We start from the raw sequence: 26,466 nt of genomic DNA on the forward strand, positions 1-26,466 counted from the left end.
GCTCCTGCCACTTGAAAAACTGAAGGTCAATCAAGAATCACACATCAGTTTGCCAAATGCCTGGAATAAACTGGATACCCAAATGTACTATCAGACTTGCAGGGTGCTTAATCCGGCTCCTTGTATACTTCTGGAAATTATCTCCCCAATGAGTCATTGGCTGAGGCATGCTCCAGACATGGAGTTAAGCATCTCACCTCAATGCTACAATTTGATATGGCAGCCCTAGTGAGAGTTTCCAAGCTTCTGACCTCTTCCAACTCATTTGGAACTGGGACTCCCAGTCTGAATATAGGGTAAGAGTTATTCAAAGGCTGATTAGCTAACCCCCAACCGTAAACTGTGTGTATCCTTCACAAGCCTGACTGCAATCTTTCCTGATTTTAAGTGTGGAAATAAGAACGTGGACTTTTTATGCACCAAAGATTCTTTTTTAACCTAAGAGAAAGTCTGCTCATCTGTACCAACAGCCTACACAAATTTTATGCATTGGTAACAGTGTACTGCAGCACTCAGATTTCTATATTGATTCATTTTTAATTTTCTAACATATGGCTATAGCGCCACATGTGTTCCATAGTATTTATATACAGTCAAAACTCAGCCCTTGTCTCAGAGTTTGCATTCTAACTGGGTAACAGTAGACAGAATGCATGAGGAGTCAGGGGGAGCTAGGAGGAGGTAACAAGTGAGAGGGAGAAAAGCACACACAAAATAAAGTTATGGTTCTTCTTAAGTGGGACAATACATTCAATCCTTATATAATGGAACTCAAGTTAACATAAGAGTGGGGAAGAAGGGGTTGAAAATTAGTTGGAAGAGGTGGTTTTTGAGGTGTTTGAAGTAGGAGAGGGACGTAGCAGACCATACAGGATAAGGCACATTCGGAAGCAGAATTATACACAGTTTGCCTGTACGTACACTAGTGACAAAAGAAGTCAGAAGGGGCACTATACAGCAAAACAGCAGCTGTGAAATTATTCACTTTTTTGTGCTTATATTAAAATCTTCACATATATTGAATCTGAGCATATTGTCAAGAACTTCTATGAAACTATGAAGTGATTTGTCAGGTGTTCACAGACAACTAATAAACATTTGATGGTACCCTGAACTCTCAGCAAGAAAACAGTATTTAAAAATTGTGCTTTGATGTGCTATGTCAAAGCCTGATCCAAAGCCCAATGCAGTCAGTGGAAGCCTTTCCAGTGACTTCAATGAGCACTGGATCAGACCCAGAGCAAGGGACCTGACTTGCCTAAGTGTGACAATCAAAAAGCACAGTACATAACCTCTTATGGCTTCGGACTTCTAAATTCTACAGGCATTACACAAATGAGAAAAAATAAGATACTCAACTACTTATGTTTTTTAATTACAATAATTTATAATTGCTGGTTTGAAACTGCCAATTACTAAACACACCACATTTTAACCATTGAAAACCAAACCAAGTTTGGGGTGAATTGCTTAATGCTGAAAATTTGTATTCCTGTATTTGAGAACAAAATACAGTAAAACTATTCCTCAAAGACCCCAGACATTTCAGCTGGTATCATGAACTACAAGACTGAAAAATGAAAGCTTACATAAGAGCGCTGAACACATCAAATTATTGTCAAGTAGTATTTGTATTCTAATTCCTGGAGTTTGTTTTCTAAAAGGATCGTAATTTCTATTCACTTGCAAGAATAAGTTACATGTAAGATGCACTAGGTATTTTAATGTTTGTTCAACACAGAGGTAGGCCAATTAACCTTTTGGATGTGTTCATGTTAGCCACCCCTTTTAGCTATGCATAAAGGCAATCAAGGCGCTTTTTCTCCAGCTCAGAACACTGAAAGCATTACAGATGTTTGCATCGTGAAGCAAGTTTCTTGGAAAGTTAATCGAGTCTGTTGGAACTAAGGGCTAACTCCCACCAATAAACAACCAATACTGAAGCAGCAGATCAAATTACAGGAAGTTCCCATTTGTTTTGTTGTCTTGGAGCATGTGTGTCCTCTACAAACCACAATGTTTTTTCCAGGAAGGCAATACACTAAGTCAGCTAAACATGTACATTAGGGTTGCCAGGCATCCGGTTTTCGAACAGAACGCCCGGTCGAAAAGGGACCCTGGCAGCTCCGGTCAGCATCACTGACCAGGCCACTAAAAGTCAGGTCGGCGGTGCAGCGGGGCTAAGGCAGGCTCCCTGCCTGCCCTGACTCTGCGCAGCTCCTGGAAGTGGCGGGAATGTCCTGCTCCTAGACACAGGGGCAGCCATGGGGGCTCGGCGTGCTGCCCTAGCCTCAAGCACCGGCTTTGCAGCTTCTATTGGCCGGGAACCCTGGCCAATGGGAGCTGTGGGGGTGGCGCCTGTAGGCAGCATGCAGAGCTATCTGGCCACATTTCCGCCTAGAAGCCGAAGGGGGGACATGCTGCCACTTCTGGGAGCCGCATGGAGCTTGCCTTAGCCCCGCTGCACCACCGACCACGAGCCACCTGAGGTAAGAGCCACCCAGCTGGAGCCCACACCCCAAACCCCCTCCCACATCCCAACCCCCTCCCAGAGCCTGCATCCCAACCCCCGTCCCAGCACTGAGCCCTCTCCTGCACCCCATACCCCAACCCTGAGTTCCCTCCCGCACCCTGAACCCCTTGGACCCAGCCCAAAACCCCCTCCTGCACTCCAACCCCCTCATCCGCAGCCCCACCCCAGGGTCTGCACCCCCAGCCAGAGCCCTCATCCCTCCCGCATCCCATCCGCCTGCCCCAGCCCAGTGAAAGTGAGTGAGGGTAGGGGAAAACGAGGGGGGATGGAGTGAATGGGGGCGCGGCCTCAAAGAAGGAGCAGGACAGGGCAGGGCCTCAGGGAACGGGTGGGGCAGGACAAGAGTGCTCAGTTTTGTGTGATTAGAAAGTTGGCAATCCTAATGTACATATTTTCTCTCTCTCTATTTAGACGACTGAAAATATTTCACGACAATACAAGCTGCATTTTTTCTTTGATAGTAGTTCTTGCTGTGTGTCTTCTTAATAAAGTCTTCCAACTAAACCATTCATATTTTCTTCTAGAAGTCTTCCAGTTACACCAAATAACATTTAGAATATTCGGAGCACAATACTTAAATTGCAAACTCTGTGTGCTAATTAAAGTACTTGTGCATTCCAATTAATTCCCATCATTCTGACGGATGAAGAATGGGAAAGTACTTAAAGAAAGAGTACTGAGAGCCAGGAGACCTAGGTTCTGTTCCTGGCCCTCACAGAACTGCTCTGCAACCTTCATCAAATCTTTTTTCCCCCACCCATAAAAGGGGATCAATGTCACTTCACAGAGGCATGATGAGAATTCATTGTTTGTAAAGTGCTTTGTGTTCTTTGGGTGGAAGACACTAAACAAGCGAAAGTTATAACAAGCTGTGGCACTGGCGGTAATTCCTCTCTTGTGCTTTAACAGGAGTGTAATGTACCTTATTTTCCATAAGATCTCAACTATATATTTCAGTCATCAGGTTGACAGTTTAGGCAACCGAGGAGCCTACCATACTGCACTTCAACTCTTGAAATTCTATTTCAGTTGTCTTACTCTGTTACATAGCAAGTTTTCTCAAGTTCCAATATCTACTCTCCGCTGGCAAACAGAATGGTTGGTGCATGATATTCCACCCATAGAGCAAAAATATGAACAATCAGAACCGACAATTTCACAGAATTAGCAACTCAAACTATGCAGTTTTCTTTGTACAAAAATGGCAACTCATGACAGAATCCAACAAGCCGCTAATGCTAGTTATTTATTCATCACAGAACTAAAGAGCAAATGTTCCAGAATTCCCTGTGAAGCAATATCCTTTCAACTGAAATTGTTCCCTTCAGAAATAGGAAGCCCTTTAGTTGTCCCATGGTAGTGACTGTTCCTTCTCCAAATAAGCAAGAAGAATCTAAAAAGCGGTTAGTTTAATATCATTTAAAAATCAAAGTAAACACTGCAATGCCACAGTTATTTGGACACTCCCCTCAGACAGCTGAGAAGGTGGCTGGTGCCAGAGAGTGTTGGATCAGAAGCACACATTTTTTGTACATAGGAACTTGAGAAACCTGGGCTGTTTTTTGCAGTTTGCACGACCACTCTTTTCTTCTGCCAGTTGCCCACTCTGAAGGCAGCCCATGTGTCCCTTGTGGTTACTAATACAGTATGGCCAAGGATTTCATTTACTTGTTTCTGAGAAACTGTGGCAAGTGGCAATGGATCAAGATTACAAACTCTGTAATGCACCTCTACCTCGATATAATGTCCTCGGGAGCCAAAAAAATCTTACCGTGTTATAGGTGAAACTGCATTATATCGAACTTGCTTTGATCCACCGGAGTGCGCAGCCCCCCCCCCTTCCCCCCGGAGCACTGCTTTACCACGTTATAGCCGAATTCGTGTTATATCGGGTCGCATTATATTGGGGTAGAGGTGTATTTCCAATCCCCTCCCCTCCAACAACCCGTTAACCTTAACTCAAGCCCCTCACTCCATAGAACACCTATCCAAAAGTTTAAACACCTAGCTGAATTTCCCAATTTTGTCTAAGTTCATCCCTAAATATCAATTCCCATAATGTTTAAATTTTTTAAACTGTATATCTGAAACAAGTCTTAAATGAAACTTCAACCTGTCTGTGCTCTAGAGTTCAGACAATTTATTTGGAGAAAATCTATATTATTTAAATTAGTGGTCATATTCCCCGAGCATTTGAGTTGCTCGCCTGATGGCTTTGTTTACCTTACGTGTAAACATGCTTTCACTGTCTTTGGTCTCACCTTGCTTAATTTACTTTGGAGATAGTCAAGCCCGCAAAACCACCTTCTTTTGTCTGCGACAGACTGGGCTTAGGCACCATCTGTCAACACATTTTAGGAACGCATTTCCAGCACAGTTCTGTAGTTCTTTAAACACTGCCCAGACATACATCACACAATAATATTAACGACTAGCATGTTACCAATTTGCACCTGACACCTTACACAACACCTTTCAGATTGAGGTTATGACAACAGCAAGTTGGGGCAGTGACTGTGTCAGTTATGGTAGGAGGTTCCCTCTGCCAGTTGGTGCTGAGGGGTCCCTAGGTCACAATATTATTTGTACATTATATCTTTGTGGGGCAATATTGTTTATTAACACAGCACAATCAAGAGTCATCTTTAAGTATGCTTTTCCCAGTGTATTTAAACTCTAAGCATTTCAGCATAATCTAATACTTGGATCTTGCCCCTACACACTGCTGTTTGTTTGACACCACACTAAGGCTCTAATCCTTCATATGCACCAATTTTTGCTCACGCTGGTGACATGAGTTATCTTCCAAATTTCTTCATACCTTGTATCCCTACTGCAGATACAAGTTTGGATGTGGTGCTAGAACACAACAGTAAGATTTAAGATGGGAAAAATACACCAAGATTTTCCTTTTACAGGTACACCTGTGTTGTTTCCTATGGTTGTTTAAACAGTTAAACTAGAGCTTTCTCCCATAAACCAAGGCAGTTATATAGCTTTTCCTTAACCACTATTCCTAGAAAAGGGTGTTTGATGTGTTTTGGCAGCCAAATAAGATAGCTAGTAAGAATCATTACTTCAGATTAACTTTATTAATCCTAGATTGGTAGCCTTAATCTAGGACAGATGAATCCTTTTCACCAATCAGATGAGTAGATTAAATGTTTCACAAGGAGATTTTTCCCAGCTGGTCAAAAGTCATATCTAGTTTGTGTCCTGTAAGGAACACTTTGCGCAGTGCTGGCTTTAGGTTGACCAACCATACAGAGTACTAAATTTACCTCGAACTCAAACATCTTTCAATGTTCCACCAATACAAACTCGCTATACAGAACAGCTGAATTAGCTCACATCACCATCTAAATTCACAATAAATTTCTCTACTATACATCTGGTATCAACCATATTTTTGGACAGCATGAAGAATATAAACTCCAAGTTGTGATACATAAAGAAACCTTTTGAATTATTTTGCTGAGGAGCAGAACTATTCACATCCTCCGTCATTCCCTCAATTTGTGGTCTTTGGGTTGATCTGCTAAACAGAGCATAAGATAAAGTATTCAAAACCGAAAAGTATAGCGACCCAATGCGTTACAGACCTAACATTCAAGAATAAAACTGACCTAATAAAGCTGTTTTTGAAAACTTCATTTTTAAAATTTATAAAAGCTTTCACATTTTTAAAACAGATCACAAAATCATTACAGTGCAATTGTTCCAGCCTATGTTTCTACTCACTTTAGAGGAATAACATGCAAAACAAATTTACCATATATTCTGCTAGAGTCACATGAACATCCATTCAAACATTTTTTTCTTTGCATGCCTTGCTTTTCAGTCTCCAGTCCCTCTTTTTGTCTGTGATGCTTCTGAATCAACTGATTCAGGGTTTCCCCAGCAAGGACAAGTAGAAGATAGAAAATGCTAACAAAACATTCCAGGTCTTCTGAAAGCTAAACACATACATTTAGGAAGGGAATATTAGGCATTAAGTCCATCAAAACTCACTGTGCTTTAACCCCTGATATTCAGGATGTGTCTCAGGATAGGATGTGGATGAAGTCCCAGCCCAAATCAAGGGTCTGGTACAGAACAAAATATTTCCATTTAGAACACATTCATTTTTAAAAAAGCAAAGCGCAAGTGAGATATCCAAGATTAACAATTGTGGCCATCGATAATCTATAACTCTAGTTATATAGCCTTGAATTCTTTTGTTTATGAAATTGTTCTCTGTAATGAATCAACATCTGCAGAGAATAATCTTAATGGGTTGCCAATTATTTTAACACCCTGGAAGAACAATTTCAATAAGGACCCTGTGAACACTCCCCCTGCCTCCTAGAAATGGCAGCAAATCAAATGGATACTCTCTTGCTCTATGTCTATTAGTTCCATTTAAACACACATTTATGACCTGAGTCCCAAGTGTATGTACGTCAGCATTACAGCTCATATACCTATCGTCTTCTGATTAACCAATCTGAAAATTAACTTGCCATACATTAGTTATAATTTCTTGGCCAAGCATGCTTCTCACCTCTCTGGGACACAGGTATTTGGCAAAAGCACTAATGAGTTAGTTAATAGGAGTTTGCTCAATATAATTTGTAGCTATTTCTCACTGTACTCCAGTCATGGGATAAGTTTTTTCCTGTGTGCACACCACAGCAATAATCTTCCACACGGGACTGAACATTTGACTAGTCCTGCCTAAATGTTAAGTCTCAGACGAAATGTCAGTTGACATCTGACTATAGGATCAAATAGCATACATGCTGCCAATTAGTCATATAAAGAGCAATCAGCCATGGGAAATATACTACAATAGTAAGGCCAATCACTCTCTGGTACGTGAAATGGTGTACTTAACTACCAGCTATGGTAGGAATTAAATTAAACAGTCACTCTTAGAATGGCCTGCTACATAATACAAAAAGACAAAATTCTGTTACTGTCACACCAAACATCTGCCTTTCACAAATTATTCTGTTGCACCTACGCACTTGTAAGTGCTTGAAATAGGGCCATGACACACAAACTCTAATAACTAGGCACACCGTGGTAAATTAAGGACAACATCTTAGCTTTGCTTCAACAGGATCAAAAAATTTTACAAGGTTGTTCCTATACCTCAATTCATTCTCATAACACACCAATTTTACACACTAATTCTATCTCATTCTTCAAAAAACAGCATTATGGCAGCCAACCTTCTAGCTACTACTAAGTGCTATGTGATTTAGAAATTCAGATTCTTGAGTGAATTTTCTTTTGACCATTTTTTTAAAATACATTATTTTTAGGCTTCATTTCAGAGGTTGACTATATTTTCCACCACAGAGATGCATTCCCAACAATAGGGAAGTCAAAGTAGTATAATATTTGGGGCCTGTCCACCATGAGTGTCCTACTAAATAAGTATCAGAGGGGTAGCAGTGTTAGTCTGGATCTGTAAAAGCAGAAAAGAATCCTGCAGCACCTTATAGACTAACAGACGTTTTGGAACATGAGCTTTCGTGGGTGAATACCCACTTCGTCGGATGCAAGACGAAATAAGTAAGAAATTAACTATTTAAACAATGCCTAAAAGCATGATAACGTCTCCCAGTATAGAAGAGAAAATATCTTTACCCTAAGAAGTTTACCAACTAGTATTGGACACAACACAACATACCACAGAACAAGAGAGTAAAGAGTTGTAGGAGAGGAATGACAGATTATTCAGTTGCTCAGTGAGGTTAGTGCATAACATGCTGGGGCAAAAATAACTTGTTTGTTGAGAAATGAACACAAGAGAATAAGTGGACTTTGGGAGTGATTTAAAAAAAGAGGACGACAGTGGTTTTGTGGACCAGCTCAGAAACGGTTTTCAATGTTTAAGGGGATGTATGGAATGGCTGTGCTGGGACAAATGAGCAGGAACAGACGTTGCTGAGTTTAGAGGCCTTAGACAAGAACCTGAGAAAAATACGGCACTGGAGCATCCTAACCTAGATGTTGGTGCTCCGAGAAGAATGCTGTGCTGAAGTGCCAAATCAAAAAAAAAAAAAAAGGGCAGACACATTGAAGTAGGTGGTGGAGCAAGCACCAAAGCCCCAGACAAGCAAAGAACAAGAACATGCCAGAGTGACTGAAGCAACCACCTCAAAAAATTTAGGTAGCCACGCCAGACTGACGGAATGTTTGGTTAAATCGAACAAGGATACACAACTAATGATGGTAAAACAGAGTGATACGGAAATGCAGTCTCCAACAGGGACTTCCTTCCCTAACCATGGTCTAGAAGGAACTGAAAGAAATGTTCAAATGTTAGTATTTATATTTAAGCAGGGTGTGATGCACAATGGCCAACAGGTTGTCCGGCTTGTGCTCTATCTTGCTACCACTGCCCTCAAGGATAACAGGAAGTACTAAGGGTATTCTGCCCAGCAATAAGGTAAGCCCCGGAAAAGAGAACCCTGCACAGGTAATATCTTCAAAGAAAATCTGTTTCTCTAACAGACCAGAAATCAGTGATCTCTGATCTACCATTCAAGCAGCAAACTCCAATCTCCATTTGGTGGAGACATTCATCCCACTTCATTATATCATTACTTCCAAGATGTATGTCCTACTTTTATTCAGATGTCTGATATTTTAAATAACTTCCTGAATAATAAATTATTTGCTAAAAAAGGAGCAATCTGGCTCTACGTAAAGGATAATCTCCATTCAACACACACAGTTGGAATCATCAACTTAAAAAAAAGCATAAATTCACAGCCTAAACATAGTTAATTCTAAATAGCTATTTCCCATCACATTTTTGTGTACAGATAACCAATATTTTCACTTAAGTAGCATCTTTTATCCAAGGATCTCAATGCACTTTACAAAAGGTGGGTTAAAGTGTTGGGTGGGAGTTGTTTGTTTTGTTTTTTTAATTAACCTGCCAAGATCTGAGTCCTCCTATAAAAGTGAACGACATCCCAGACACCTAACGCAAGGAAAGGAGATAGATTTTAGATGCTGTTTAGGGGTTTGGGAGTAATCCACTCTTCAGTAAGACACAGAATGCTGGACTCAAGCTCTAGAAGGCAAATACAAGAGGTTATTTTTAAATATTTTATCATATAACCCATCTTCACATGTTAAAGACTACCCATCTATTTCATTAGTGATTTAGAATGTTACAGAGCTCTGTGTTTATTTTTTAAGGTTTTAAGTTCGCCATTAAAATAACCTTTCAGAGTCCTGGGACCTCAAACTCACTCTTCCAACTGAGTAACTACTCATCCTTCACTCACAGATAAAGAAAAATAGTTTTTAAAAATGTCTCCAGTAATAAAAATAAGAAGCACTAGCTTAAACCAGTGCTTTGGGCATTTAACCTTCCCTACTGGTCCTTAATGGACTGATATGGGGACAGATATCTGCGGCCTTATCGGTTTTAAATATATTTATTATAGCATTCCAATACGATTCTGAGGAACTTCTGTGCACACTACCGATTTGCCCTAGATACCAGCTCTACTAAAAAACTATCCTGCATACTCTCTAATACTATGGCTTGCTACAGTTATCTTGGCTCCCAATACAGCATAAATAGCAAGTATGTCTCTGCTTATATGAAATGCTTAACTACAGTTCAAACCTGCCAACACTGCAGGTAGCCACCTTATGGAAATCAATGGCAATTATTGTGCTGGCATCAGTACAACACAATATTAATGCCAAGCAATGCATACACATTAATGGCTCACCAATTCATTTGGGAACATTTCCAGATGATTGGGCACTTTTAGTATTATAATGGAGTGAAGGCTACACATGCTAAGTGGTATATCAAACCTCTGAATTCAGAGAGAGTTGAAGCCAGAGAAATGTATGATGCTTCCAAATGCCCATGTGCTAATAGCAGGATTGTTCACAATTAAGGTCCCTTTAGATTTAATGAAAAGGTTTAGCGGGGTATGCTTTACATTACCAACTGTGGGACAGCCGATAGGCAATGCAATACCAAGAAAAGTGGATCTGGACAGAGATAAGGGGAGAGGGAATCTGTGATAGAAACTTTCTTACCTGAAATGCATCAAACATGAGAATTATTTCAAAATAAAGCAGAAGTTCAGTCACTTTTTTTTCAAGTATCTATTATCCCATTAATTCACAGACTTGATATATTCCAGAGTAGAATGTAAACAAATATACAGCTATAACTGCACTGCGTAAATAGATCACTTACCACTAAGTGGTACTGAAAATATTTATTCTGCATTAAAATACATTTATATTTTCCCCCACATGGTTTTTAGCTACTTATAACCCACCAGCTTTTCACTCAGAACACCTAGTAAAACAAAATGAGTGTTTTTTGATTATATAGTAAACTGGTCTGTCAAACAGTGCTGTCTAAAACATGAGCATTTTCTGCTTCAAACTGCCTAAGGTTAACAAAAGCTACAGACTGACAGATCTATAAAAAGCAGACTCCCAGTCACACTGAGAACTCCCTACTGTGATACAGACTTCACTGGCTCCAACATTCAGAGCCAAGGACTGTCGTTTCTGTGGTTTGATAACTTCTTTATTTCCAAAAGTCTAATCTACTGTATTATATTCCCAAAACGTTTGCTGTTATGGGAAACAAAAAGTGCAATACAGGCTAGAACATGAAACACTAACGCAAATGAGTAGGTACAATGGCTGCCAGATGTGTGACGCCTAGCATAGTGCCTTTCTTTCTGGGCTATAAATTAATGTAATCTCATAAATTAATGATGTATAATATTTCACAAACATAACACTATACAGAAATTGAAAGTCCTATTTGTGTGACTGTCATATTCTTTAGCACATATTTCATCAATAGAAGCAACCTCAGCATGCCAAGTTTTACATTTTGCTATATATGTGTCTGAAATATATCCAAGGTCTGACAGTTTTCCCTTCTCCTACTTATAGCCGTGCCTTTTAATTAAGCACAAGGTTGAATGACAAGCAGAACCATGCCCATCTCAAACTGAGAATATAGGCCTGATCGTACGAGAAGTCTCATGATGAACATTTACTATATTGGCATCTTTCCAACCCTGACAGACCAGGAAAGTATGAGACTCATGTTTCCAAATAAACTTTATGTAAAGAAATGGCTTCCATAAACAAATGTAGGGTACTATTCTCCCTTCACTGCACACTAGTGGGAGTTTTGTGCATGAATCAAAAGGAGAATAGACCCCCCCCTGGAGTTTATAATGGAAAGATAACAACAATTAGATCATCAAAACATGGAAAACCAAGACAACGTGCCTTAAAGGTGAACTGCAAAGCTTTTTTTTAATTTTATTTTTTAAACTAAAGGCTGGTGAGCTTAAACTAATATATTAACAGAACATGTGTAGACTTAAAAGTTCCAAGTTATAAGTTTTATGCAATGGGTTTTAAAGTCAGCTCCCCCCTTACTTCCCAATATCCAAAACTCAGGATTCAGAATTTCTCTTGCAATGATTGAGGGTGTCATTCAAGTCCAGATGCTGAGAGCCTGCTTTTCCCACTCAACAACCCTCAGCATCAGGCCCTAAACGAGCAGAGAATGCAAAAAAGTGATCAGTACTCTGTCTAAGGTGGTCTTGATGTTATCAACTACTGCAAGAGAAATCCACACTGTTGAATATAAGAAACGCAGTGGAAAAAGTACTGTAAGTCCACACATCCCAGTGTGTAGTTTGGAAGGGGATGGGGAGAGAAGGGATGTACATACACCACCATCTTGCACCAAAAATTTAGAGTTTATTTTTGGCATGGTTATTCACAACCATGAGATATGAGGAAAGGTTGATTTTATGCTGGTTTAATTATATTTTAACTGTGCACTGCCCTACGGATCCTTTACAGTAATTTTATCCACAAATATGTGTCTATTTAAGATTAGAATCAAGCCCAGGAGATAAATGTATAGTTCCTATTCAAATAGAAAGAGTAACTGCATAACCTACATAATTTCATACATAGCCGTACCCAACATTTGCAAGCCTCAGAATACAGCAGCTCTCTCTAAGGAGAATTCATATGGACATGCACTCCCCATAATATGCTGGACTAAACCATTTACAGACAGATTCCTAGACACATAAAAAAGGGGGAAAATAGGGTCGGAGTGGTTTGACACATTGTTTTCCCATTCCCCATCCCAGTCACACACCTGTGTTATACATGTCATTGTATATCTATGTTCCACTAGCTACATCTGCAACATATAAATGTCATATCACTATGTCTTCAATTGCTTTCAGTTTTGTCCCACTGACACAGGATTAAACAGCATATTTCCACACTACAGGGATCTCAAAGGCACTGACCCTCTTCTACAGTTAGAATTCTAAATTACGTTAACTCCTTCATGCTGCCCACCTCAACAACTGAAAATCATTCTTTCAAATCAACAACTGTTAGAAAAATGTCTTAACTGGTGAACACACCCATTCTCTGCCAGCTGCCACTTCCCAGTTAGCAGCATTTTCCTTGGCCCCATCTTCTAATCAGGAAAGGAGAACAGCTGCTACCACTAATGTAACTTCACCCAGTTACCTATAAGCGCCAGCTGATGCTTTCCCTCTGGGCCAGACTACACAAACAACCTCTGCAGAGATTCACAAGCTTCCACTTGCTCTTGGAACCCTGCAGCCTACAGTACACTGTGCTCCTTACAAGCTTTGTATTTTGTTTTTGCTTTGTACAAGCTTTGGATTTAATAGCAAACACCCTTTTAGAAAGTGATTAAATATTTCACCAGAATGATCTGAGCATTCAAAAAAAGCACAGAAATTAGTTTCAACATACTCATACGGTATATTTTAAAACAGATTTTACAGCAGAAAAGGAGATTGTTTACCTGGACATCATAGAGTGCCACAATATTCTCATGCTGAAGTTCCTGTAAAACAAAATAATTACAGCATGAAAATATAGTCTGGCATAACGAATAGCTAAAGAATCACTTACTCTGCTAGGAAGAACTCATGGGATAGGTAAATTTCTTTGAGTGTTTGTTTCCAGAATTATTTTTCCATGTTTTGTTTTAAGTATTGCATCATAAAATACCTGAATTTATACCAAAACCGGAATGAATTTACTTTGTACTCTCACACAACACTTTGCTTAGGGGAAAATAAATTGATTAGACTATTATTCTCACCTCAACGATTCACCCTTTGGAAAGTGATTGGAAGACAAGTTAAATGATACTAAACAAAACTTCCAGGACACTCAAGTGGTTAAAATTCTTTTGTAGCTTGTTTTAAAGAGGATGCCAAAGGAACTAAGTAGAGCCACAATAATGTACCTAACACTGGAGTTTCCAGATAGTAATGTGTCATGACATTTTTGAAAATATCAGAATAAAGCAATGCAGATAATGACTATCAAATAGCGGGAGAGATGACAGATAGGGAAGCTTGCAGAGTTGCAGTTCAGGATCACTACGGGCACTTTCTAAAGAGCACAGACTTATGGAGGGTTTTCACATAATTCAGTACTGTCAAAATAAATTAGGTTTCTGTTAAGTTTCCTCCACAGAACATATGCTGTGAATTTTGAGTTAACATTTTACTTAGGAGTGTGCAGGTTGTCCTGAGAATCAAATCCCAGCACAAACATTCTAATTCTCAAGTAACCGCCCTGCCTTTGAGCAAAGAAGGCGAAGAATTCAAGTAATCTTTATGAAGAAAAAAAACACAAAACTGATAACATGTTCTCTCCTCCGCTCCCCCATTATTTGCAGTAAATGTAGTGCTAGTGAAAGTGCCAGATTAACAGCCCTGCTGTATAAAATCCTCTACCCATACAGCCAGTAGAGAACAGAAGCTCGTCCCCCTGTGCCCCCCAGCCCACTACCTTACACCTGTTCTGCGACCTTTTCTGGAGATAAAACAAAAAATCAGTCTCTTTTCTTGGCCCATTCATTTCTTGACCTCTGCTGCAATTAACAAGGCTATGAAAACTAGGACTATGGTGATTCTTATATGTCCATCCATCTCATAAGAACTGGACTGAAATTCCCATTTCCTTTCAAATAAAGCACAGTGAGAAGGCTTTAAAAATCACTGCAAATTAACATACCTTTAAGATTTTTATTTCTTTCCCAAGCAGGATTTGTGACTTTGACAAATTCTTTTTGTTAATGCTTTTTATGGCTACTTCCCAATCAGTTTTCTGCAAAGGAAAAGAGTCTTTTTAAAAACAAAAAAGATGTTTACTTTCCCCATTAGTGACTGGCTAAAGTTAGCCCAATAAAACAATAAAAGGATCCCTAATTTGTCCCTTTTGTGATTATTTTTGTGATTTTCAAATAAGGCCACCAAAACCTCTAGTGTTATTTTAATTCAGTGACACTTTACACATCTACCAAAACCATTATAAGCTGCAATGGTGAACTGTTTTGAGAAAGACAAAATTCCAGTTTAAAAAAAAAAATCACATTAACACCTGATTGTTAAAATGAAAAGGACTGTATAAATCCAGTTTGCTTTTCACTACTGTTGCTGTTTGTTTGTTTCTTTCTTTTCCTCTTATCTTCCACAGCTAACATCAACAGTGTCAGTTTCACTGCTTATACACTTTCACCTCCAGGCTCTTAATGCTACAATATCTGCATTGCACACAACCTGGGGGAATATTTGTTTAAAAACAGGCTATGCATATTTATTTATGATGTTGTGGAATCATTTCTACTGACCTTAGATTTTGTAAGAACTTGTTTTCAGAAAAAAATCTAAATATTGGGCCCACTGCGAGTTGAGAGTGCCACTCTAATGTCCATGAAGCATAAAACTGATTGAAGTGTTCCTTGACAGCACAGATTTCTTTGGAAATCAGAATTGTGTCAGGATCTCTCTCCACCCGCTCCCCAATACACAGGCTAAAATCTCATGATAAAAAGTGTGAAGGTGTAATGCAGTTAATACTATTGGGGTAATAGGGAAGCAATGCTGGGAAAGGAGACACCTTTCAATTTAAGAAATCTTCAGCCAATCCAACAGGAGCCAGTTTTCCATTAGGTCTCCAGTTATCAAATGAGATAAACACTGGTGACTGCTGCAAAACAAAGAAACCGGTCTCCTATTCAGATGAACCCCCCGCCAAGCAGCAGCTGCGTTTGGGAGCCACCAAACAGCAGTAAAAAGAAAGGGCAAACTACCTGGGTTTTGACCTTTATCAAAGCTGGCTATTTGTTCCTACAGCTTTTTGCGAGAGGAGAAGTGAAATGGTGCAGGAGTCCGGATTCCCGGGCTGACAGGGAAGCCCATCTCCCAGGCACCCGTCAGTAGATGGAGCTCTGCTCTTAGGCAGGTCTGAGCCCCGACCAAGGAAGGTTATAAAAGCAGTGGAGTCACACACATTCAATAAAGGCAGACAACCCCCCCCTCCCCACCACCCAAGTGGCAGCGAGCTGCGTGTCTCCCAGCCACGGCCAGTCAATCTGCCTGACGCCGGGGTTCAAACCCTCCTGGAGCCCATCACAGCAGAGCCCCAGGCAGCTACTTCTACCCCCGCTGCCTGCGGCTCTCAGCCGGGAGCGGCCCGACCCCGGCCCGTTCCCGGGGGGGCAGGCAGGGAAGCGGTTGTGTAACCGGCCAGGGACGAGGCGCAGCTCCGGTTACCTTGCGGTGGCGGCCTTTGAAGACCACGGCGAAGGCTCCGTGCCCGATCAGGTCCTTCTTGCTGTACTCAAAGTCCCCCACCACCTCCATCCTCGTCCCGCGGGGGCACGGGCGGCGAGCGCTCCGCTCACGGCAGCCCCCGGCGGGGCGGCGGGCGGTCTCTCCCCTGGCTGCCCCCGGGGGCGGGGGCAGCTGCTGTCATGCTGCTAGGGGCGGCGCAGACCCCCCCGGGCCTGGCGGGTGGGGGGCTGCGGGCGGGCGTCTCCAAGGCGACGGGCGCTTTCGGTCATGGGGAGGGGGAGGGGAGGCCTCCTGGCGTGGGGGGGAGTTAAGGATTCTTGGGGCTCAGCCCCTCAGGGGAGAACACCGGGGACGTCACGGTTCCCTGCCGCGGCCGCTCCTCATGCCCGCCGAGACCGCGGCCCCCCGGCCCCGAGCCCGGCAGCATCCGGCGGGCTGCAGGGGAAGGGGTGGCCCGACCCCCCGGGCTGTCGCCGCCGATCCCCGGCGCTGGGCGGGGGTCGTCTCAGGCCGCCAAACTGCCGCCTCCTCCAGGCCCGGCGAGCTCCGCGCTCCGCCAGCTCCGGCTGTCGGGGCCGCCGCGCCACCTCACGGTATTTATAGGCCGCGTCGCGCCAATCCCAGCGCTCGGCTCCCTCCGCCACCGGCCAAGGAGTCCGCTAGGCACGTGCCGGCTCCCGTTCCCGCGCTGAGCCAGCGCGGCCCCCACCTCCCCTCGGGGTTACCTGACCATCCCCGATTTCTTCCTCCCCTTCCGGGGGGTTACCTGAACCCCCCCACTTCCAGCACCCCCACCTCCTCCCAGCAGGGTTACCTGACCCCCAATATCCCAGAACCCCCATCTCCCAGCACCCCCACCTCCTCCCAGCAGGGTTACCTGACCCCCCAATATCTCAGCACCCCCACCTCCTCCCAGCAGGGTTACCGGACCCCCCAATATCTCAGCACCCCCCCATCTCCCAGCACCCCCCGCCTCCTCCCAGCAGGGTTACCTGACCCCCATCTCCCCCTTCCCTCCCAGCAGGGTTACTTGACCCCCCATTAGCCCAGCACCTTCATCTCCCCGTCCCCTACCATTGGGGTTATCTAACACCCCCCCCACCTCCCTCATCCCATATTATGCAGCCTAGCTCAACCCCCCAGTACCCCAACAACACCCACATCCCCCAACCCCAGCTTAGCCATGGTCATGGAGGAGTGGAAAGAGGGGCAAGGGTAATGAGGTTACCCTCCTGCCTCCCTCAGCTCATGGCTACTTTCTGCGTAACCCCTCAAAGACCAGGGTTACCCCAGCCACCACACCCAGGCTTCACTTGAATTCGCTTACCACCACCCCCACCCCACCCACACACAGGAAGTCACACTGAGTCAGAATACCTGCCCATCTGCTCCACCAAGGACAGACCCCTCTTGCCAAGGGAGAAGAGCGACCCTAATGACCTGAATGTGCCTGTTATCTACATAGTCCCATCCCTGGGCAGGGCCCTTGTCCAAACCAAAACACTGTCAAGGTCACATCCATCTCTCATCAAATTCCCAGTTAACCCCACTTAGTATCCAGGTCCCAGACTGTCTCATTGGGTTTAATACAAAATACACTTTTACCCCACTTTCAGATCTATCTCCACTCCCATAGGTGTTAGTGCCCAGCAGAGCCCATGTCAGGAGTCAGGCCCCCTGTGCACAAGTAACAAAACCCAGCCCCTGCCCCACAGAATTTAAAATCTAACGTTTCCCCTCACTCCACATTTACTCAGCTCCCTCTCCTTCAGAGTACCCTTGTAACAAATGCAGTTATGTCCTCTCAGTGCAGAGTGAAAATGAGATGCAGATGCTTTTTGTATTTCTCCTCGTGGATTGTAAATCACTTACAAAGTCAGTTGTTCATGTTCACCTCCCATACATACTTAGTCCCCTGAACTCTCAATGCTGGAAGGGTTGGGTCACAAACGCTAGAGGGGAAATCTGACTTGTTTGAAGACAAAAATTAATATATGAATTTTAATGAGAACATTTCCACTGGGCTCAGGTTTAGGAAAAGAAAGCTTTTACATCTATGTTTGAGACCCAAAACTTAGATGACTCCACCATCCCTCCGTGATCTGAAATATTCTCCAAGATCTTGCTCCTGTGATCCTCCAACCCATGCCAGCAGACCCTTCTTCCTGCATGAAGTACCACTGAAGTCAGTGGGATTCCCCCTCAAGCACAAGGATCTGACTACAGGATTGGGGCCCAAGGTAGTCCTACATTAATTTCAACTTCCTAACTCCCATGTGAATTCTCTCTCTCCTGCAACACACCTCCACCAAGATTTTCTGGTATCGCCCAACACATTGCAGATAAACGGGTCTGCACTGCACTATGATTTTTTGCATTCCCTGTTAATTCTTCAGGCTTTTCTGTGCTATGAAATTTACTTGGTGCTCCATTAGTAAGACCACACCGCAGCTCAAACCTAGCCAAGGACTTAATGCATGGAGCAACAATGGGGGATACACACAAGCACAGCTAGTATGTATAAATGTAATAAACCATGGACAATGTTTTAAAATTACCTATGGCCAAACTCTATGAGCAGGGGCCCCTTCCACCTCCAGCCCGTGTCCTGGACATTTGTAGATCAGCTTTAGGACTGTTACGTCAACAAATCCAAACATCAGGAAACATGCAAGTCACATGAAGCCTTTAACCTTCATCCCACTTCCATTTCCTCCCATTCCTCTTTGTCCCTTCATCTCTTTCCACCCGCCTCCTGTGCTTGGACCAGCATTCCTATGCCCCTCTGCCAAGTTCTTTCCCTTTACCTCAAATCCGTCCTTAAAGCCCACTTCTTCCACTGATCTCTCTGTCCTCCCTCTGCACACTGTTATCTGTAATGAATGATTAACTCCCTTACCACCGCACACCTTTGGAGTGCCAGCCTTTGTTCCAGCAAACAGCTGATATACCTGGAATGGGAGGCACCAGCTGCGTTTTGCTTTTGGCATTTGGCAGCACTCAAGCAGTTATAAACATCAGGAGGTGCTCATAGCAAAGAGCTGTTGATGCTGCCAGTTAGGGTCAGTGCACCGGGTCCCACACAGATCAGTACACGTTCTCTCATGTGATACTTTGGCATCCGCAAACAGTGACTGAACAGTATGATATTCTGGCACATGTATCCCACCAAGACATTCAGGGAAGCATGACTTAACCTCCCTATTTTGGTTGTTGTTGGTTTGGTTTTTTTTTGCTGCTCTCCATAATCTTACCTTAATGCACCACACTTACTACCTTGTTTTTGTTCCATCTCTGTCAAAACCACTGAAGTTAGAATCTTTTTCAAAGATCTGAGCAGACAAAAGACATGCAGCAATAAATATAACGTAAAGGGACATTGTTAGCCTTATGTAGGACAACTTTTGGCTTTACAGATAAGCGTGGGGAGGGGAGTTACAGAACACCAATATGAATGCTTTTGTCTCAAACAGGACTAAAGGATATATTTTTAATTTAAACTTTTTTTCTGTATCATGACACATGATCCCTGAGCTAACAAATAAGAACCAGAATGAAACTGATCAGACTAATTTCATTGAGTCAGCAGAGTAAAAGCAAAAAGTAAACCAGATCAATGCTAAAAAATAAATTAGATAAAAAAATCCAGTTTCATCATAATCTAAGGTGTTGGTAGTAACCCAAAGGCTTTGGGTTTTAATATATATTAACAGCACTGATTTAAAAATCAAGCCAGGAGAAAAACAAAACCAGTCTTAACAAGCTAGACATTCAGAAACCCATTTTCTTGAAAAATGACTCTGTTCTCCCATTCCAGCATGAGTCTGTCTCTCCATGCTGGCATATGCCCTACACCCAAAAACTCTACTTCACACAGCCTGCTTTGAAGACAGACAACACGAAGGGGCCATAAGTCGTATTTGTTAAGACAGACACATTAGGAATTTCTAAGACAGAAATTATCCCACCTGGGTCGAAAAATAACACATTCATTTCCCTTGACAGCACCAAGTGATCACACTGCTTTGTTAGCTGTTTGTCTTGCTTTCCTTGGCTGCTGGCCTTGGAATGGGTTAATTTCAGAAGTGAGCTGTACAGGAAGTTGGTGGTCCAGAATGAAACAGTGATCGGGAGAAGCTGGGAAATTTGACCAGCGTACCAACATTTACTGCTCATCGCATGGGGATTTGTAACTGGCTACAGAGGATTTGAACTCTAGTGGTGAAGTCAGAAAATAAATGGAAATGTTGCTCAGTGAAAGGACTGTGGAGTTTGGCTCTAGGGTCCAGATCCCTCAAAGGGATTTATGCTCCTAACTCCCATTGAAATCTGGAGCCTAAATATTTTTGAGGAGTTGGCCTAGGCCACTAGTTTGAATTGGGGTCTTGGCTGACCTCTCTGAAATGAGTTTCTGCGTGTCAGTCCAGTTCCAGGTGTCCACAAGTGTCACCTTTATTTATACCTTTATCGGCAGAGCAAGACCAAAGCATAAGTGAACTGTATTCCCCCTCTCACCCTTAGGAGGTGGGCCCTTCCTTTAACTTCCACACAGAGCAGGTAAGACACTAGGCTTTTAATGTCTCCACTGAAAGACTTCTACATCCCCCCAGCCTGTCAGCCCCAGGGGAGTCAAATTATCAATCTGGGAAAAACCAAGCAACGAGCTGAGCTCCTTTCCTGGGATTGGGATTTTGCAGTTTTGCAAAGATTATGGATAAACCACTAAATGAATCTTCTGCATTGGTGAGAAGAGGCCAGAGCATTGATGCTGTATGTCAGCAGGGAGTCATTTAAATGTGATCTAAAGGGTCATGATGAGGTCATCACACAGCTGGCTTGTGAATCCCCGCAGTACAGGTTCTGTTTGAGTCACGGTTGGGAGAAGTAATTGCACATCACTTCCCCCTTCTTAATTACTCCTGACCTTTCACTCGTAGCCCCAAAACTTTCCTCCAAGGAGCAGCACACCTCCTCATCCCCATCACAAAGTCCTCACGAACCATGGACAGTGCTAAGAGGTTTTGCTTTAATGAGGGAGTTATAAGGAGTTTAATGGTGGTGTAAACAGAGGCAGCATATAATTACATACCAGAAAGTGTGACGAGAGATCCTTGTAATAGCAGGGCTGTGTTAGCTGGATACACTTATAAGCATTCTTGTGTTAGACAAGGAACACAAATACCTGTGCAATAGGCATACCTTTGTGGCACATTTCATTAATAATTCATCTGAAACTGGAATGAAAACACAGGAACATATACTGACATTTACACCAAACACTGGCTTTTGAAAACCTAAATGTTTCAGTACAAGCATTTTTGTAAGGTTGCCAACCCTCCAGGATTGTCCTGGAGTCCCCAGGAATTAATCTTTAATTAAAGATTATGTGATTTGATGAAACCTCCAGGAATACGTCCAACCAAAATTGGCAACCCTACAACACAGCTGCTAGCCAGTCAGGAAGTCTGAGTACTTTCCAGAGACAAACCTACGTTGGAAAAATTGGAGGGTGGATTAGCTTCTTTGAACACACAAAGCCTTAAACAACAGCTAAGTCTCTGTTTGGGATTTTCCTCCTTCATCCTGAGCAGTTATTTTAAAAGTAAGGCTATAGATACACCTGGTGGGAGTTCCCTTTTCATTCACCTTTGTGCTGTTTTCCTCCCAAGGAGAGTGACTGAAGGACAGTATTCTTAGCTGCAATTTAGAACCGTCCTGCCTTGTACCACAACCTTGACATCAACAAAGTGTGGGTTGCTTCCCTTGTGCAGATGTACGCACAGCCTTAAAATTCAGGAATAGGCAAGCAGAGGAAGTGTATTAATAAAGCAGTGTGTGTACATGATATTGCGTTCTTACCTAAAGATCTGGTGAAGATGTGCCAGATGAGCTGGTTCGCAAAGTGGGAGATATTAAAAGAGGAAGTGATTTGAGAGCAGTAACTTTCTGTTCCAACCTTGTGTTGTGCTTACCGTTTCTGAAGAGCTGACAGGCTGTGTAATTTCTGGAACGATGAATCCTGGTCTCTCTTCCATTCTACAGCTGAAATTAGATTACCCAGACCATTCTGACAGGGCAGCATGCAGGGATGAGATGTATCCTGCTGGGGGAGTCTATAAAACTACAACATTCTGAGTGGCATCAGCAAAAGAATAAATAGGCAGTGAGAGAATCTACTCATGACAAGCAAGGACTGAATGTTCTGCGTTGGACTTGCTGTTCACAAATGCAGGCCCACAGCCCTAGGATGGAGCAAGCCACGAGAAGCAAATTCCAGCACTTCATGAGCCTGAGTGGGACCAACAAGCACCATTACGAAGCCCCACGGCTCTAGCTAACCCAGTTTTGTGGCATCCTCACTCTCCGCACCACTGGTGATTTGGGTTCTGTCAGTAACCAATGAGAGACACGCTATGACAGGTGGAAACAACCGGTACGGAAAAGCATCCTTGGGCGTAGATATTTCACCTAGGTAGGTGCAAAGCTGCATTGAATGGAGGCTGAGGACAAGGTGTGTAGGGGATAGCTGTTATTCAGGCATCTTTGTCACAGAATGTCTCAGGATCCATTCGTTTCTGGGTCTCCTGATGTACTAGGGCAGAGTCCTTCCCAGCTGAGCAATATTGGCCTTATTACCCCTTTACCTATAGATCTCGGCTGGTTATTTCACGGGTTTTCACAACAAATTTTTTGGTGACCTTAGAGTGTGGCCACCAGACAATTGTTCCTAAAATACTTAATTAACTTTAGAAAAAACAAATAAATATGCACATGTCCAAATCACAGTAATTTATTTGTGTAGGGTTTTTTGGGTTTTTTTTGTTGCAGATTCAATAATACAAGTAACAGATAGTTGTGTCTATTCTTTACTGGACCTATACAGAATAGAAACACAAATAAGGTGCTTTGCATGTTCTTGTCTTTTGTTGTTGTTTCTCCCCCCCCCACACTTTTTTTTTTGTTTTTTGTTTTTTTTAAAGATTTGCCAGCTAGCAAGTCTGCTTCTGTGAAAAGTGATATGTGTGTGTTTGTTAACACTTTTCACAGCAGCAGACTTGCTAGCTAGCTGGGAGGCAGTGAAAAGTGATATTAACAAACATACAAATATCACTTTTCACAGCAGACTTACTCAGGCCTGGCAAGCCAGGTTAAGCCTTGGTCGGATGGAAGAGTGGGTAGGGAGGCAGCCCGGGCCTGGGGTGATAGGGTGGATGGGTGTGGGACCAAGGGATGGAGCCCACTGGGCCCTGAGACTGGGGGACAGAGCTTGCGGCCAGAATCTGCCGCCACACGGCCAGAACCCATGGCCAGCACCCGCCGCTGTGTGGCTGGGAGTCTGAGCTCCGCTAACCCTGGGAAGGTGGGGAACTCACCTCTGGCATTAGTGCTTCGGAGGGCAGGGGGGGCAGAGGCAGCAGCGCTCTCCCAGAGCTGTAAAAAACCCACCTCCGCGAGGGGAATAGCTCCCAGCGCAGTTCCCAGCGCTGTAGCACTATCTACACTGCCACTTTACAGCGCTGAAACTTGCATCACTCGGGGGGGTGTCACACCCCTGAGTGAGGAAAGTTTCAGCGCTGTAAGTAGCAGTGTAGACAAGCCCTAAATGACTTGCCCAACGTCAGAGGGAAAGCCTGTGGCAGATCAGGGATTTGAACTCATGTCTCCCAAGTCTGAGGCTACAGCCCTAATCGCTGGACTGTCTTCCTCTTCCTTTCCGAGCCCGTTGTTGGCATTCTCCACACCGTGTTAGGCTTGCACACCAATCCCCTTGCCAGGAACAACTCTAAAGTTTACTACAGCGATTGAGAAAAAAAAACAAACAAACCCAAACAACGGTTTGCTGAACATCCAGCACAAACCACAACAAAGGCGCGCCAGAGAGAGAGCGAGTGCTTTGGTCTTTAATGTAAATTTATTGCAATTGTGACAGAGAACTCGACATTATTCTGTCTGTTCCTTATTAATCATATTCGGACTTGCACTCTTCTCAAACCTCATTGGAAGTGAAAGTTAAATCCAGGTTGACCTGCTTCCCAGAGTGTTGGGCTGCATTAACTTAAAACCCGCTCCACATTGGCTAGGAACAACTTAACAAATATTAACACACTGGATTTTGAAATACGACATGTGACACAGCTCCCTGCACCCATCTGACAGAGGAAAGGCACTAGATAAACTCAGTAAGGGGCCAATTCTGCCCCACAGAAGTCAAGGGGAGTTTTGTCATTGCCTTCAAAGGCACAGGAGCAGCCTTTAGAAACAATCTCAACCCTACAGACAACCCCCAACAGGATGCAAGAGACACAAGAGCAGCCTCATATGCCGTCCTTCCCAGTGCAAGTGCACCCGAGCTAGGCAACGTGTATGGAACAGGGAGGGGTCACAGATTCACTCAGGCACGTATGCCCACTTCTCCGCAATTCAGAGAACAACTGAGATCTGGAAACTCCACACAGTGTCTGCACCAGTTTTCATTTCACGCCTGCTCCTTCCTGCCTTGGTTCAGAACAAACAGCCAAGCAGAAGGGGGCTCCTTAGACTAAGGCGGGTTGGGCTATTGCCAACAGAGTGAACGATACGTAAGGGGAGAGTTTCCCAGCCCAGGGGCAAAGCCACCTTGCTCCCCTCACCCTAATAATGAAGACGGCCAAGGCTCTCTTACTTACCCGTTAAACAGTTCTTTGCCCCAGGCAAACCGGGCGAGTAGAATTTTGCAAGGTAACAGTGTGATGGTTTTCCCCATTCTCTCTCCGGGGGTCAGGGAAGGACGTACTTTTCCGTCCCCACTAAAAGCTTTAGCCCCTGCAGGCTCCATTTGCGAGGAAAGGAAACAGCATGACCAGACCCCACCCTCTCTTCACTCTCCCCTCCAGAGAGAACAGGCTGCAGTAGTTTCAACAGAAACCAGGCTGAATCGGAGCTAGCAGAGGTCTGGGCGTACTGATGGTTGCAGACAAAGTCATCTGGATGCAGAAGGGCAAGTTCTTTGGTTCGCATTAAATCTGAATTAATCTCCCGTCACAGAAATTAATTAGGGAGAGCTAGTACGGTGCGTAAGAGGCAGAACACCACAGTCCATGCTGAGTGGGTTAGCTGCCAGGCCCGGCCATACTGACAGGGCCAGTTAGAACCGGCAGGTTCTCTTCACTGCTCCTATCGTCTCCATCTGCAAATGAAAGGGACATTGGGTGTCACAGCACAGCACCAGCTCCAGCTTTCACACCATCCGCCACAGACAGCAGAGCGGCACAGCGAGGCACTTCGCACTAGATTCATACAGTGAGCACAGTTAACTGGCCACTGGATCACGGGGGAATCCCTGTATGCACAGGTCTGTGGGGAGAACAAGGCTGGAAAGAGAGGGTCTGAGACTGATTGCTCTGGTGTCCCTTCCCCAACGTTGGCCAATTGCTAGCACAGCAGTGACAGCTGGTACAGAGAATGGGGCTAAATTCTGCCGTCATATTGACTTCCACGCATGTCTAGCCCTCCCCCTCAGGGAGTGCAAAAGGGCTTCTCGCTGGGGTAGCGAGGCACAGGGTGCTGATCAATCTGGACTATGGCCCAGCAGCCCAGTTTCTGCAAGGGAAAATCTCTTTCAAAGAGGGGAAAAAGGTGTTCTTGGTGTTCTGCTCAGGTCAGCTTTCCCTGTGCCCTGAGGGGCTCAGCAAGCGAGGGTCCCCAGGCACCAGCGAGCGGGTGTATCAGAGCTGAATGGGATGCAAGCTCAGCAACAAGGCAGGAGCAGAGCCAAATGGTTTCACTGTGCAGAACTAACTGAGAACCCGAAGACCTGACCGTATTCAGACTGGAACCTCTTGGGAAAGGGGCTGCCCCTTACTATGTGTTTGTGCAGCACCTCACATGATGGTGCCCCAAACTCAGCTGGGGCTCCTGGGTGCTCCTATAAGGCTAATCATAACAAAAGCCCAGCTTGTCGGGTGAGGTGAGACGGTGACCGTGGGCCCAGTGGTTCCGTATACAGAACGCGCCCCTCAGTGCATTCCTTTGCAGGCTGTGTTAATATACACAGAGTGCATCCACACCATGCTCTGCTTCTTGGGGGACAGGCCCCAGGGGATACTTACATCCTTAAACACTTATCTTTCCCTCCGCTGGCTACTCGCTGTCCGTCTGGGCTCCAATCCACCGCAAACACCTACCAACAAAGAGAGAGAGGCGCTCCTGTCACTCCTTTAGGGCCACGCAGCCCCGGTGGCAGGGAAGAACCTCAGGCCCCTGGCAGAAGACACTCCCCAGCTGTTCAGA

General features: G+C 43.9%; 2 protein-coding genes across 9 annotated transcripts in view; both read right to left on the reverse strand.

The window, feature by feature from the left end:
- ULK2 (unc-51 like autophagy activating kinase 2) overlaps positions 1-16,782 on the reverse strand; it is a 52,886-nt gene extending 36,104 nt beyond the window's left edge. For 2 of the 4 annotated variants that reach the window (XM_039507716.1, XM_039507714.1), the window contains exons 1-3: positions 16,177-16,782; positions 14,636-14,728; positions 13,410-13,451 (exon numbers count right to left, since the gene is read on the reverse strand). In XM_039507716.1, coding sequence (XP_039363650.1) covers positions 13,410-13,451; positions 14,636-14,728; positions 16,177-16,266 — 225 coding nt within the window. In that variant the 5' untranslated portion in view covers positions 16,267-16,782. Of the gene's footprint in view, positions 1-6,305; positions 6,354-13,409; positions 13,452-14,635; positions 14,729-16,176 lie in introns of those variants that run through there. The other 2 variants (XM_039507715.1, XM_039507717.1) reach the window with 2 other exon arrangements.
- Positions 16,783-19,405: 2,623 nt separating this feature from the next.
- Positions 19,406-26,466, reverse strand: part of AKAP10 (A-kinase anchoring protein 10) — a 53,541-nt gene continuing 46,480 nt past the window's right edge. For 2 of the 5 annotated variants that reach the window (XM_039507710.1, XM_039507712.1), the window contains 2 exons: positions 26,286-26,356; positions 23,767-25,363 (listed from right to left, as the gene is read on the reverse strand). In XM_039507710.1, coding sequence (XP_039363644.1) covers positions 25,351-25,363; positions 26,286-26,356 — 84 coding nt within the window. In that variant the 3' untranslated portion in view covers positions 23,767-25,350. Of the gene's footprint in view, positions 19,530-22,160; positions 22,240-23,766; positions 25,364-26,285; positions 26,357-26,466 lie in introns of those variants that run through there. The other 3 variants (XR_005590083.1, XR_005590082.1, XM_039507711.1) reach the window with 3 other exon arrangements.

This window comes from Mauremys reevesii, linkage group 20 (assembly GCF_016161935.1).
Source record: "Mauremys reevesii isolate NIE-2019 linkage group 20, ASM1616193v1, whole genome shotgun sequence".
Classification (NCBI taxonomy): domain Eukaryota; kingdom Metazoa; phylum Chordata; order Testudines; family Geoemydidae; genus Mauremys; species Mauremys reevesii.